At 37.8% G+C, this 15,782-nt stretch overlaps 1 protein-coding gene across 5 annotated transcripts in view; it reads right to left on the bottom strand.

Moving 5' to 3' along the window:
• Positions 1-6: 6 nt before the first annotated feature.
• The window catches only part of LOC135310912 (F-BAR domain only protein 2-like), a 64,942-nt gene continuing 49,166 nt past the window's right edge, over positions 7-15,782 (bottom strand). The window contains exons 11-13 of one of the 5 annotated variants that reach the window (XR_010370857.1): positions 9,866-9,890; positions 4,187-4,399; positions 7-991 (exon numbers count right to left, since the gene is read on the bottom strand). Coding sequence is in view for 3 of the 5 variants with exons in the window: in XM_064440039.1 (XP_064296109.1) it covers positions 8,625-8,741; positions 9,866-9,890 (142 nt within the window). In the remaining 2 variants the exon portion in view is untranslated. Of the gene's footprint in view, positions 992-3,686; positions 4,400-4,430; positions 8,742-9,859; positions 9,891-15,782 lie in introns of those variants that run through there. The other 4 variants (XM_064440038.1, XM_064440039.1, XM_064440037.1 and 1 more) reach the window with 4 other exon arrangements.

Genomic DNA, 15,782 nt, shown 5'->3' with positions numbered 1-15,782 from the left:
AAAAAGATTAGTCAACATGTTCAGGATAACTGGAGTGGTTGGAAGACAGTCACTCAGCCTCGAATTATGAAGATGATGTTAAAAGTAAAAGGCCACCAAACCTGTTACTTTAAGGAAATGTCTAATAACTTCTAATATCTTTTTTTTTTTTTAACTAAACCATAAAGCTAGCTTTTGGGTTTACTTTCTTTAGTCAAAGGTAGCAGAAATTCAGTGTATAAATGGAAACTTAAAAGCTGGAAAAATCAGAATGGGGATAATAATCCAGAGCATGGTCCCAATTGTAAGTTCAGCAGATCTATCCTTTTTAGAGAAATGGAGGTTTAGCTAAAATCAGTGGAAGGTTGATCATATGTGCATGGTTACTCAGATGTCTGTAGAACTGAACTCATACATCATATTAGAAAAATATATACGTGTTCATTTATTTTATCTTTTTTTTTTTTAATTACTTGTAATCAGTGTCTAGTCCTGTGAGGAGCAGGGAGTTGGACTTGATGATCCTTATGGATCCCTTCCAACTTGAGATATTCTATGATTCTATGAAATTTTTATTTACTTTGTTCAGAAGAGCATCACCATTTTTGCAAGGCAGAAAATAGTTGAAGAAAGTTTATTCTTCTCTTCCTTTGAAAATTACAGATTATATCCTCTGCTTTCTTAAAAAAACCCCCAATATTTCTCCTTCCCTTATTTTAGACAGAATGGCTAACTTTTGCAACCTAAATTAATATTTGCTCATTAATCAAGCAATCCTGTTGACTCACTTTCACATGTATCTAATAAGCCTTCCAAAACAAATAGAATACACCAAAAAAAATCACCTCTTTCCCTATGGGAGGAGATTCCTCAATTATCAGGATTAATTAGTTCTCTTGTCACATGAAAAGAAGTTGCACCCCCCAGTGTAGGTCAGTGTGAGGGTAGGCTGCTGATGGTCACTTAGTGACAGGCGCAATGATAAGTGAGCGTGTCCTGTTGAGCCATGACCCTTCAGAAAAGACAGTGTCAAGTGAAATGCACAGAGAAGGTACATAGAAGGCATAATCCACTTTTAAATATTGACAGTAGGAATTTCCCTGCTATTCTCCTTCCTTTTTCTTTTCTGGTAAACATGTCAAACTCCACTGCATTTGTACTCTGCATCAGTTCTGAAGCATTTAAAAATGTAAGGAAGCTAATGACCCATGAATAGATAGGATGTCAAATACAGCTATTTTTCTTCAAGACTTAGCATCTTGTTGATAAAAACAATGTCTTGCATACTTGCAAAAGCAACAATACTGGCTAGAAATAGGATCTTTTACTTCAGCTTTTTGTGAGTGAAAAACTGAATGAATATATAACAAATATATATATTAAATATCATGCCAAATACATTGATGTTAGGTCATGAGTATGAATGTGATCAAATACTGGAGTTAAGGGTCTAAAATGTACTTGAAATCAGTGATGAAACTCTGGCTTATATAAATGAGAGCAAAGTCAGACAAACACTAAGCACTCCTTAAGATCCCACACACAATATTTACAAATACTGCAGTATCTTTTAGATAGACGTAATATGTGTAAAAGGGCAAAAGCTTGAATATGTATCCAGTATATCTGGGTTTATTTTCTGCCTGCAGGATGGGGTGAAAAGATTAGGGTTTGTTTGTTTGTGGTTTTTTTTTTTTTCAATTGATTTTAGTAGCTCTGAGGCAGTTCTTCTGATACACAGGCTTCCAGGCTGTCTTAGTTTGTATGCTTGATTTAAGATAGATCTTGAGATTTTCATGTGGATGCCTTTGCTTATATCCCCAGAGTTACCAAGACAAAAGTTTCTAACATTTATAATGTTTTCCTCTCCTTCACCTTTGGCAGACTTTGAAAACAGCAGCAGCCCACATTCCCAGTGCTGGTCTCCTGATCCTGGCATGTGTCAAGCATGGGCATGGTGCTGCATGGCTGGCTTTGCTCCTAGGCAGGGTGCTAGTGCCGGTGCTGGTGCTGAGCAAAGCCGAGCACTCAGCACTGCAGTCATGACCAGGCACTGCAAACTTGCTTTTCTGCCTTGCTCTCAGCGCCTGTCACTCACATGGATTTTCTACCTTTGCATCAGTTTTACACTGGAAGCAACAGACATGTTGCTCTCTAGCAACTGGGTTGAGTGTTGCAACTCTAGCAGCTGGGCTTTGATCCTGATGGTTTCCTCTGGCAGACCATTACTGATGTTTTTTTCATACATGTTGAACTGTTTGTAAACACCATTGTGTGCTTTCAGCTTTTCTAGATGCCAAAATAAGGAGCAGTTCAGGGCCCCTCAGTTCAGGAAGGACAGGGAACTGCTTGAGCAAGTCCAGCGGAGAGCTACCAAGATGATCAGGGGGCTGGAGCATCTCCCATATGAGGAAAGGCTGAAAGACTTGGGTTTGTTCAGCCTGGAGAAGATAAGACTGAGGTGGGATTTCATAAATACCTATAAATATCTAAAGGGTGGGTGTTAAGAGGATGGGACTGGACTCTTTTCAGTGGTGCCCAGTGACAGGACACTTCCTTCCCTGGAGACTCCACAAAACCCACCTGGATGTGTTCCTGTGCCCCCTGCTCTAGGTGTACCTACTCAAGCAGGGGGTTGGAGAAGATGATCTCCATAGGTCCCTTCCAACCCCTACCATTCTGTGATTCTGTGATTCTATACTTCACTCCTGTTATTTTCACTTGGAAATATGCCAGCCATTTAAATGAAATCTCTTCAAAATATTCCCTGACAAAGAATAAAACCCTGAACCCTAAAGATATTCCAAATCCAATTCAACTGAAAGAAACCCTGAGACATGGTGAGGAAAAAGTAAAATGTCTTCATCTTATGGGCTATCTGTCCCCTAAAATGATTCACATCTGGAAAAGAAAACTTTAAGAGACAAGTCGTTTTTCATTTCACCAAAAGATTTCTTGCCTTGAAAGTTATAATTGAGTTTCAAGATTCATTTCCTACGAATCAGATGGCTCTTGTAAAGTGGCATGAGCTGACCAATGAAGTATTAGGGCTATTAAATGGTTACTGACAAAGTTCAGTTTAGACCTGAATGCCATGAACAGAAAGGTCAGTCAGTAATTTAAGATTAGTGTTTTTCCAACACTTAAGACTGACCTTATTAGGACTGACTGCCGTTATGGTAAAAGAATGTCCTACAAAAAATCACCTCAAGAGTTCCTATCAATAGAATAAATATCCACTCTTGGAGGCTAAGGGAGGAAAAGAAGAACAGAACTGATGACTTTGTGAGCCTGTTCAAGAATTTTAGAAGCTGAAGTACTACCTGGCTGACAGGAATTGCTAACCATTGAGCTTTTTCCACTGGATGTATGGCCTTTTCCATTGCCTCATGACAAAAAGGATAATGGAGGAAAGGATGCCCAGGTGAATAATTTACAAAGCATGAATGCTATTCAGTCCTGCCTCCATTTCATAAAAATATGCAAAACATGAGACAATGCCCCCCCCCAAACTGGATAATAGTCTTTTACTTTTATACCAATTATGCAAGTAAGAGGTAACATGAACCATTTTTATCAGTACAGGAACCTTCACTGGGGGCAACAGAGACATATTCGGCAAAGTCGATGAGAACAGAGAAGCTATGATGATGGACTGGCCCACTTTAAGGTGCTCTCAACTGGTTAAAAGTTTTCACAATTTAAAGTAATTGCAAAGTGTAAGTTTACCTTTTATTTTAGTCCCCAGAAAAATTGGTGAATACATTTCCAAAAATTAGCTATCTTGCTAACATATTAGGCTTGCTTAGATATACAGCAATTATTCCCAGCTCTTAAAAAGAGCTTCCCTCTGTTTCTGATGGAAGGAAAAAAGAGGACAAGAATCTTTTTTCTCCAAAGGAAGAGCAGAGAAAATCATTAAATACATAAAAAATTACTCATAACAAAAAAATCTATTCTGCATATCAAAACTATCATTAAAAATACAATAAAAGCTAGAAACACCAATTAGAAACAGCATGATACTTCATTAACTAACAGAAATTCTATTTCTAGACTGCTGGAGATCCCACTCTTTTTAAGGGTGTTATTAAAAAGTGGGGAGAGCACAGGTATAGAACAGAAAACCACTCAGTATGCTTAAAAGAGTTTACAAACTTTACAAACTCTCTGAAAGCTTTTCATGGAGAAAGATCCGCATGGTTACCTTAAAGCTTTTATTCAGGGTTTTTTTTCTTTGGTTTGGGTGGTTTATTGGGGTTTTTTGTTTGCTTGGTTGGTTTTGGGTTGTTGGTATTTTTTTTACCGTCAGACAAAAAACATTCTCTTAAAGTTCCTAAGACACAATAATAGCAGAAAGGATATCCTGTGATGCTTCTGGTTTAATGCTGTATCCTTCATCATCTACATCCGGAATGTTCTAAAAACAAAAATCAAAAATTATGGTATTGACAAATAACTAAAAAATATATGTTGTTCTTACATCAGACTGAATCTTATCTCATTGACAAATTAAAATTTGATTACAACACCTCATGAAAGCCATTGTTATTCATTATTAATTATTACAGTTATAAGTTATGCTCTATAGTTCAGCAGTAGTGTGAAAGATAAGATACCTCAGGAACACAATGCAACAAAACAACCTCCAAATTTCCTATGAAAACTGGCAAGTTTTAATGCATCTGCTTTTACTGGTATTATGTCAAAAAGGTCAGAAACCAACAGAAGCATTTTAACTTTATTACTGAGTGCTAAATAAGCCTACAATCCTCTCAGCCCCAAATATTTTCCCAATTTCTACTTCTAATTCTTTCAGCTAAGCCACTGGAGGCTCTGATGGTGCAGGAACATAGCCCTTCCTAAGTAATAGTCAGTACTTTAATATGTGAGTAAAAGCATTCCAAGTTATACAGGTTGCAACTTCCTCTCTCCCCCCTGAAAAGACAGCAAGCCTGTACTGTTGCTTTAGCAAAAAATATCCACATTAATTAAAATGCATGGATGAAACTTAAAATACAAGTGCTCAAAATCAGATTCCAAAGTTTTCATTTATGTACCTCCAGCACCGTCCTGGATTTTTAAAGTTAGTAAGCACCTGGGAACTTCAAACTAGTTCAGTTTTTCAGTTCTTGCAGGCAATTAAATATTAATCGAAGAGAATTATGCTTAAATTAATTTAGATTTCTTAGCTAAGTGCTTAATTTCATAAAAGTGCTTTGAGACAGAGAGAAACAAGTCTCTAATATGATCATCTAAATTTTGAAAATGTGCAAAACCCCACACTCATATATTATATATAAAGGGATAGACTTGGATACACAGATACTTTCCCCATACAAAACAGAAAAAGAAAAGCCCACTCACGACTTTGCATGCATAGTTAGTCTATGTGAACTGCTGAGATGCTACAGTAAGTTTATTACAAAAAACATAACCCAGATGTCTTCAAAATTTCACCAGTTATAAATTTCTTATAAAAATGCCAATGGGTGGAAGAGGTACTTAATGCACCTTTGTATTGACAAAGACAAGATGTGTCATACAAGCAAAATGGTACCTCAAAAAGCTTACTTACAAGCTAGGAAGTAATTTCAAAATATTGTTTTCAAGATTTTGACCACTTGGACAGTTCTGCTTTCTGAAACATCATCATTTTATTTACTAATCTACATTTTGTAACAGCAGTAGAAGTTTTATAGTTTTAAATATACATAAAAAATTTAGGGTTTATAACTCTGCCTTTGCATTAGTATGTTCTACAAACTTTCTGGGGTGAATAATATTTTTAAAGAAATAAAACATAAGGACATAATAAATAACAAAGTAAAACTGCCTATACAAAAAGCATGAGGACTGAGCATTCTACTCCCAAAACTTATTTTTAGAGTTTTGGTCAATACTTTGACTCAGTTTCCTTCCTCTGTCCCATCTGGCATCCAAAAAGCAATGGAAGAAGCCACACCATAACCATGTAATTGGTTCCTCTGAGGTATGTACAAAGAAAGGAACATGTGGAGCATATTGTAGTCTAGCTACTTCATTTGGCCCTTCCTCAGCAACATTAGCGCTGCTCACAGGTTGGTCAATGGGTCAAGAAACAAAGAAGCTTAACTGCATTTCCGTTTGATTTCTGCCCATTTCTCTTCTCCTGGGATATCTACAGTGGTTATAAGAGCTGCTTATCAAGTTTTCCTCAGAATATGCTTCAAGATACCACTGAGCTGAACAGCTCACTGTCTTTTTTTGCCAGATGAACTTTCTATCATTTTACTGAACTGGACTGACTTCCTGTACATCCAGATGAGGACCAAAGTGAACTCAAAGTAAGCAGTTGAAGCTTATAACTCAAACAGGAATAAAAAGAGCCTGTCCACTTTTGACGTATTTATTTATCCTTAGGTTAAGACAGAGGTATAACATATTCTCAGCTTCCTCTCCTTAGGGTGCCTATTAACCCAAAAGATACACAAAGAGCAGCCAGTCACTTTCTTCCATTGCCAGATCTGCAGAAAGAAAATCAGGTATCCAAAGTGCTTCTGCTATCTTGTACTGTGACTACGAAGTCTCGTACCCTGTATCATTGGCAGCTATTCAAAATATGTCAGAACTAAACATTACAAAATGCAAATAAAAAAAATTAATTTCACTAAAGGTTACACTTGTGTTCCACAAATTAGAGTTTGAAAGTTCCAAATTCAATCAGTCCCTAGCAATAAAAATGGTGTATAGATCTATATAACCTTAATTATGCTACACTCATATGTAAAGAGGTTAATGAAAAGTTTTGGATGCCTTGATATATTTGTTTGCATTCCAGTTTATTATGAAAAAAGGTTCAGCATTATTTTCTGTGCATCTGTGGCTCCCTTCTTAATTACTTTTGAACTTACTGAACAATTTCAAATTGATTTGACAGAAAGAATAGAGGACTCAAAGATAACATTACTACAGTCTTCATTAAAATAGGCAGTCAAGTAGAAGAAAGATCTACAAGTATCCCAACCAAGGGAAGGGCTGCAATCCAAACTCAGATCTTACTGGACACCAGTGGAACCTTGTAAATGCTTCTCCAGAAGAAAAGTTTCTACTAGAGCTCGTATCTTCCTATAGACTATCCCTAGAGACATGGCAAACCCATGGGAAACAAGACAATTAGTTCTGCCCATAGAGCAACTTGCTAGGTAATAAATGCACAGAGCCAAACTTCAGTTGCTATCTCTTTCTAGTGTTCTATTTTCCTTAATTATCAAGGCTTAACTTAATGGAAGTTACATGTGTAGATAGACATATAAAAGCACAGGAATTTTGAATCTCATGACATACTGTAATCTATATTTAAACAGAGACTGCTTATTGAAGCGGTCAACCTTTTTAACAAATACCAGTTCTCAGTTCACAGCTGCCTTCCTACTCATGATCACATAAAAAACCCTTATAACAGTTACAAAAATTATTGACAGGAAATAGCAATTTATTCATATGCATTAAAACTATATTTTCCAATATATGTAAACTGGTGGCTACAAAAAAAAGGACGAGCATAAGCAGATAGCTTGCCAAAGATAAATTTGAGAACTTCCATTTTTGATACAAAAGACATTTCTTAGGACCATCTCACTGCTTTGTTTTCTGAAAACAGCAAATACAAGTTAGAACACACTGCATTATACATTTTGGACTAGTGAGAAGGCCCTAATGGTATTGGCTACATCGAAAGATCCACAATATCACATAGAACTGGTATAGTATTGAATTCAGTTCTTACCGGATCCTTAATTTCTAAAATTTCATTATATTTGCCTCAGTGCTTATAGCTATAAATAATTGTAGAGTGGTTTTCTCTTACATTCTTTTCACACAAGAGAACAACATTTAAAATTCTTGACAAATAAACAAAAGGCACATTTTAAAAAAAGATCATGTTAATAATATAAAAGACAGACATAGAGATTTTCTGTGAGTGACCAAAGCTGACCAAAATCATAATTGGGACACCTTAAGTAAGTTGAATTTTCTGAGGGCTGGTCCTCAGTATTTTCTAGCAATCAAACAAAAAAAGACAGTTCCTTTAGTTTGTTTTTTTTTTCAATAATATTTTTCCAAGTTCAATTGCTTGAAATGTGTAATTTATCTCAAAGATGCATACAAAACAAATCCTCATAGAGATAAAAATATAGATGGCTATAACTATTTAGATCAAGCTTGAAAAATGAAACAGAAAGGAAATCTTACAGTAAAAGACAAGAATAATGAAAAACATTTGAAATGGGACCTTCTAGAAGAGGATGCCAGCCTTAAAATATAAAAGTACTCTGGGGGGCTTGTTTGTAAGGGGTGCTATGGTATGCTACATAATTTTTCATGAGAAGGACTGTAATAGCTTCTGCTATTAAAGCATTCTACCATTCTGAATAATACTGTTGCTTGTAAAAAGCAGGAAGAAATGATAGACCACATTTTAAATTCCAAATGCATTCATAAAATGTTGGGCATTAAAAAAAAGAGAATGCAACAAAAGTATCAGTTTTGTATAGACGCTATGAAAGTTTAGTCTTTTTTTTTAACCATATGAAAATTGCATCTAGACAGAACAATTAAATAATCATATGGTGTGCCTCATACAGCCAGAATGTCAGACACATTTACAGATGAATTTGTTGAATTATTTTTTTTAAATGTAGAGACCAAAATAAACAAGGAAGAAAATAAACACAGCACATCAAATCCAGTTGTGTTTCACTCCAATGGCTCAACCTGACCTGTCAAAAGACATTATTTCCATGAAAAACTTGATAATTATAGGGATGATTCTAAAGTTACTTCGCTTTAAACATACCCAAGAAATGTTCTCTAAATCAAGATGACTTTGTACAGGATAAAATAACTGTCTCAAAATGATGCTTATAAGGCTGTGCATGCACATATAGTTCTATTACATGTCAAAACTTAGTTTTCCTTATTTAAAGGATGGTTCTACTAGATTTTTTTAAACCAAGTTTCTCAAAATAAGTTTTACGTAGGTACTACAGGTACTAAACCTCCCAGATATTAAATACAAAGAATATCCACAAAACGGGTGAGCTTGGAAACTTAAGTTGTTTAATATAATTGCCATCTAAATGAACTGAAAAACAAATCAGTCTACAGAACATCACTTAAATCATTCTGTAAATTATACCCTACTATAGCTATACGGAGCTGCAATCTCTGTTACATATAATTCAAGTAAAAAGTAAAAAAGTAAAGTTTAAGTAAAAAGAAAATGCTCAATTAAGGACATAAAAAAGCATTAACATACCAATTTCATTTTTGCAACTGTCACTTATTTGAATTTAATAAATAAAATTGTAAGACATATCACATCAAACTGAGAGCAATGAAAAACAAACCATGAATAAAGTGCATTGAGATACTGCATTTAAAAGCCGCCATATTTAAAACAGTATATTCCTACACACTACTGCCAGCGATCATGCAGAACCCCATTATTATTATTAGAAGGGTTCTCCAAAGAGATAGTAGTAAGCAGAGGAACATGATGACGCTAAGTTGGGTCCTCTGAACACTTTTCTTCTTTAGAATCTATTAGTCAAGCAATTTAAACTATTAACTTGCAAAAAAAAGTAGCATATAATTGCAGTAAAAACACCTTGTTTAAAACCTAAGATTGTTAGGAAATATAAATGTATTACTGACACATATTTGTATATACTGCTAAAGATTATGTTCTGAACAAAATTAAGACTTCAACTATGTCATCAAAATATTAAATCCTCTATCATATATAATACATTGCAGGTATGGCATATAAGTCAAGTTTCATCAGATTGTATTGCTTGACAATGTTAGCATATGCATTTGTGTTGGAAATAAGTCTACTTACAACTGAGTCTGTATCTGGACACTCCCTATTAAAAAAAAATAAATAAAATATACAATTATAAAATGCACAAATTATTTAATTCATACAGTTCTGGTACTTCCTTTAATATTTTCAATTAATTTGAAACATTGCATTTGATCCATTTGCCTCTCAAACTCTGTTAAAACTTTTGTTATAAATAATCCACATTCAACTGAATGAGATTTAAATAAAATATGCTGAAAGTTTATGGTAAAAGCACTGCAGAAGAAAAAAAATCATAGTAAATGCTGAAAAACTGAACTCACACCACAGTGGGGAAAAAATAATACAAAAATAAATCAAGGGAAGTCCAGAGTATCACGCTGTATTTTGGATGAATATACTTTAAGAATCAGGTCTCTATGGATGATGTGCATAATAAATAAAAGTCACCAATCCTAATGAAATAGTCCACATGCAACTGCAAAACATTTTGGACAATAACTAGTTCTTAAAACAAGACTATTCTTAAAGGAATTCAGAGCTTCTCTGTTTTGGAATTTCATTCTTAGTTTGAGTTTGTCAAGCAAAGTTGCAGTCAAGCCTCAGAAGATGCCAGAAAAAAATAAAAGAATGCATTCTTAAGAAACACTTTTAAAAAAAAAAGTTGTCAGCAGAAAGGCAGTGATTGCAAGCACATTATTCACAAGTGTTACATTTTTCTGCTATAACTTGGATTTAAGCAGTAACATTTTTAAAAATTAACGATGCTGAATCTCACTGATGCATGCAAAAAGCAGAAGCAATTAGATTTACAGTATGCGGAAATACTTGAGTAGCATACACACCCTCTCTAATCTGCATCCTGACAAATAATGCCATAAGTGCCAGTGTAACTGAACAACAGTTTTTATGCAGTCAAACTGAACATCTTAAATTTGTACTTATTAAAAAAAGAGGAAAAGATGGATGTCTCTTTCTAGAAGAAATTTTGTCTTTCATGGCACAATGATGTAATCAGAAAATGTAAATCAGCACAGACACTCTGAAATGGGAAAATAATTTGACTTGGTTTCAACAAGTTGGACTGAAACTCGATTTATATTATTTGTTTCTACTTGTTCTAAACTGTTCTACAAGCAGCTGGCAGAAGTATGACAATCGGTTGCCCTTATTCTAGTGGGGGACTTCAATTTAACAGATGTCTGCTGGAAATACAACACAGCAGAGAGGAAACAGTCTAGGAGGTTCCTGAAGTGTGTGGAAGATAACTTCCTGACGCAGCTGGTAATTGAGTGTACCGGGGAGGTGCCTCGCTTGACCTGCTGTTCACAAACAGAGGACTGGTGGGAGATGTGGCGATTGGAGGCCATCTTGGACTTAGCGACCATGATATGACTGAGTTCTTGATTCTTGGCAAAGTACCACTACCATGGACTTCTGGAGGGCAGACTTTGGCCTGTTCAGGGCACTGGTTGGGACAGTCCCTTGGGAGGGAGTCCTGAAGGGCAAAGCAGTCCAGGAAGGCTGGGCTTTCTTCAAGAAGGAACTCTTGCAGGTGCGGGAGCAGGCTGTCCCCAAGTGCTGCTAGACAAACCAGCGGGGAAGATGACCAGCCTGGCTGAACAGGGAGATTTTGCTGGGACTCAGGAAAAGCAGGAGAGTCTATGGCTTTTGGAAGAAGGGGCAGGCAACACAAGAGGAGTACAGAGACCTCGTTAAGTCTTGCAGAGAAAAAATTAGGCAAGCAAAAGCCCAGCTAGAACTCAGCCTGGCCACTGCTGTAAGGGATAACAAAAAATGTTTTTACAAATATATTAACAATAAAAAGAGAATCAAAGAGAAACTCCAGCCTCTATTGGACGTGGAGGGAAACATTGCCACCCAGGATGAAGAAAAGGCTGAGGTACTAAATGCCTTCTTTGCCTCAGTCAGACCAGTTATCCCCAGGGTATTCAGCCTCCTGAGCTGGAAGACAGGGACGGGGAGTGGAATAAACCCCCCATAACCCAGGAGGAAGCAGTTTATGACCTGCTGCTCCACCTGGACACTCACAAGTCTATGGGGCTGGATGGGATCCACCCAAGAGTACTGAGGGAGCTGGCGGAGGAGTTTGCTAAGCTACTCTCCACCATTTACCAGAAGTCCTGGTTAAAAGGTGAGGTCCCAAACAACTGGAGGCTTGCCAGTGCAATGCCCATCTACAAGAAGGGCCAGAAGGATGATCTGGGCAACTACAGGCCAGTCAGCCTGACCTCAGTGCTAGGGAAGATTATGGAGTGATTCAGCTTGAGCACACTCACCAGGCATGTGAGGACACCAGGACAACCAGGGGATCAGGCCCAGTCAGCATGGGTTCAAGAAAGGCAGGTCCTCCCTGACCAACCTGATCTCCTTCTATGACCAGGTGACCCGCCTAGTGGATGAGGGAAAGGCTGTGGATGTTTTCTACCTGGACTTTAGCAAAGCCTTTGATACTGTCTCCCACAGTATCCTCCTAGAGAAGCTGGAGGCTCATGGCTTGGATGGGTATACTCTTCGCTGGGTAAAAAACTGGCTGGATGGCCAAGCCCAGAGAGTTGTGGTGAATGGAGCTAAATCCAATTGGCAGCTGGTCACAAGTGGTGTTCCCCAGGGCTCAGTTTTTGGGCCAGTCTTGTTTAATATCTTTATCAATGATGTGGATGAGGGGATCAAATGCACCCTCAGTACATTTGCAGACGACACTAAATTGGGCAGGCGTATCCATCTGCTCAGGGATAGGAAGGCTCTGCAGAGGGATCTGGACAGGCTGGATCGATGGGCTGAGGCCAATTGTATGAGGTTCAACAAGGCCAAGTGCCAGGTCCTGCACTTTAGGCACAACAACCCCGTGCAACGCTACAGGCTTGGGGAAGAGTGGCTGGAAAGCTGCCCGGCAGAAAAGGACCTAGGGGTTTTGGTTGAGAGTCAGGTGAGCATGAGCCAGCAGTGTGCCCAGGTGGTCAAGAAGGCCAACAGCATCCTGGCTTGTATCAGGAATAGTGTGGTCAGCAGGAGTAGGGAAGTGATTGTCCACTGTACTCAGCACTGGTGAGGTCACACCTTGAGTACTGTGTTCAGTTTTGGGCCCCTCAGTACAAGAAGGTCATTGAGTTGCTGGAGCGTGTCCAGACATCATGGTTTTAGCTGGGACAGAGATAATTTTCTTCACTGTAGCTGGCATAGTGCTGTGCTTTGGACTTAAAATGAAAACAGTGTTGATAACACACTTATGTTTTGGTTGTTGCTGGGTAATGCTTGTACTACTTGTGCTGGTTTGGGTTGAGAAGGGGTTAATTCTCTTCACTGTGGTGCCTGTGGTGGTTGGGGACCTTTCCAGCTTCTCGTGCTCTGCCACGTTGGCGGGAGGCTGGGAGGGGCGGGGCCAGGGCCAGGGCAGCTGACCCCAACTGACCAATGGGATGTTCATTCCATACCATGTGACACCATGACCAGTATATTAAGGGGGGGGGCAGTTGCAGCTCGGGAAGGCGGGTGGTGAGCATCTGCATCACATGCGGTTTGTTTCGGTGTTTCATCCCCCTCCCCCCCCCCCCGGGTTTCGCGCCTCTCGTTGTTTTCCTTTCCATTGCATTTTTGTTGTTGTTTTTTTCATTTTAATTATTAAACTGTTCTTATGCCAACCGACGAGCGTTACCCTTCTGATGTTCTCCCCCATCTACCGGTGGGGGAGTGAGCGAGCGACTGTGTGGGGCTGAGCTGCCGGCTAAACCACGACATTACTCAAAGACTTTTCTAGCTTTCCATGCTCTGCCAGGTGCACAAGAAGCTGGGAGGGGAGGGGGCACAGCTAAGAGAGCATATTTAAACTGGCCAAAGGGATATTCCATATCATGTAACGTCATGCCCAGTATGTTAACTGGGAGGAGCTGGCTGGGGGAGGGAGGCAGCAGTCGTGGCTCGGGGACCGGCTGCGTTGGTCGGCAGGTAGTGAGCGGTTGTATCGTTTGTGGTTTTTTTCCCTTTTTCCCTTTTCCTTTTAATTATATTATCGTTATTGTTATTATTATCATAATCATCATAATTATTATTATTTTAATTATTAAACTGTTCTTTTCTCAACCCACAAGTTTTTTTTTTGTTTTTCCTCATTTGATTCTCTCCCCCATCCCACAGGGGCGAGCGGCTGCGTGGTGTTTAGCTGCCGACTGGGGCTGAACCACGACAGGGCAACAAAGCTGGTGAAGGGTCTGGAGAGCAGGTCTTATGAGGAGAGGTTGAGGGAACTGGGGTTGTTTAGCCTGGAGAAGAGGCTGAGGGGAGACTTTATCACTCTCTACAACTACCTGAAAGGAGGTTGTAGTGAGGTGGGGGTTGGTATATTTTCCCAAGTTACTAGCGATAGGACAAGAGGAAATGGCCTGAATTTGCGTCAGTGGATGTTTAGATTGGATATTAGGAAAAATTTCTTCACTGAAAGAGTGGTTAGGCACTGGAACAGGCTGCCCAGAGAGGTGGTGGAGTCACCATCCCTGGAGGTGTTCAAAAAATGTGTAGACGTGGCACTTCAGGGCATGGTTTAGGAGACATGGTGGTTTTGGGTTGATGGTTGGACTTGATGATCCTAAAGGTCTTTTCTAACCATAATAATTCTATTATTCTATACAGTATAGAAGCCAGTTTTCAGTCCTCAGCGCCTGAGAGAGTTTTCTTTCTCTTACAGGTCAAGGAAAAACATGATCTCTGAGTAAGGATAGACTGAGTGATACACCTAGGAAGATTTAATTTGGAGCTTCCTGGCCTTTACCGTCTCCAGAAAACTAATATTAAGAGCCTTGAACTGGATTACATTTCATTTCATTACATTACATTTCATCATCTGCCAAACAATGAATGAAAGGAGATGCCTGGTTTGCAAGCAGGCTAATAACATCACTTGAGATTATCTTAAGTAATAACCAATGTGGTGGCAAAATAATTTTTTTGTTGGACAAGAAAAGCCTACAGCTACAGAACTCAATCACAGAACAGTACTCAGTACTATCAAAATCACTACTTCGCAATTAGAGTAAATGCAAGAAACAAAAGGCAGATGATTGAACATACTTTTTTTGCAGCTATTTGATACTGCAAGCATTTTGCATTACAAAATTAAGTGTAGTAAATAAATTTTGCAGTGAGAATGGATTACTTTTTAAAAGGGGACTAAAACTTTAAAATACTAATATCATCAAATATTCATAACATTTTAATTTAAATATTTTAAACTAAATAATCAGAAAAAGTAATTCTTTGTAACAGAATACTGTTCTCAGATTACTGCTCACCAAAATCACACTATATACAGCATTTCTCTCACCATTTAGTTCAGCATAATATAGTACAGAAGAGAGGGTGGGGGAAAGATTAAATCACAGAAAGAACAGAAATAGAGAGGAATGAATTAAAAAAATAAGACCTTGGAGCCCTAATGGCATCTTGACAGAGAGAAGAAAAAAGTATTGTTTAGAAGCATATTTCTATTAAAAAAAAAATCAAATACCAAAAGAAAAATAGCTATAAGGCACTTTGTACAAATAATTAGCATCTGCAGTTCTTAGGTCATTAATTTTTCAGCACTATATTAAAAAAAACAAGGCTGGTTAAAAAATTTTTTAAAAAGAATGTATACAGATGTTGCCACTGATAATATTTCTATATTGCTAAGTTTCTGTTAAATTGAAAGCTATTTTCTATTAAATCAAATACTTTTACTGAGAAAACGCATCTAGAAATTATGAACAAAATACATTGAAATATAGTAACTATAATTACTAATACGTAGAATGCTACCAATCCATCTAAGACAGAGAGCGTGTAGTGAATATGACAAATATAGCTGGGACATCAATCATATGTTAGAATTATGGTCTGTCAGAAATTAATGCACACACAATTTACTGAAAAAAATTCAAACATTTTTCTGTCCTTCTGT

This window comes from Phalacrocorax carbo (assembly GCF_963921805.1).
Source record: "Phalacrocorax carbo chromosome W unlocalized genomic scaffold, bPhaCar2.1 SUPER_W_unloc_8, whole genome shotgun sequence".
Classification (NCBI taxonomy): domain Eukaryota; kingdom Metazoa; phylum Chordata; class Aves; order Suliformes; family Phalacrocoracidae; genus Phalacrocorax; species Phalacrocorax carbo.
This window is presented reverse-complemented; position numbering and strand designations above follow the sequence as displayed.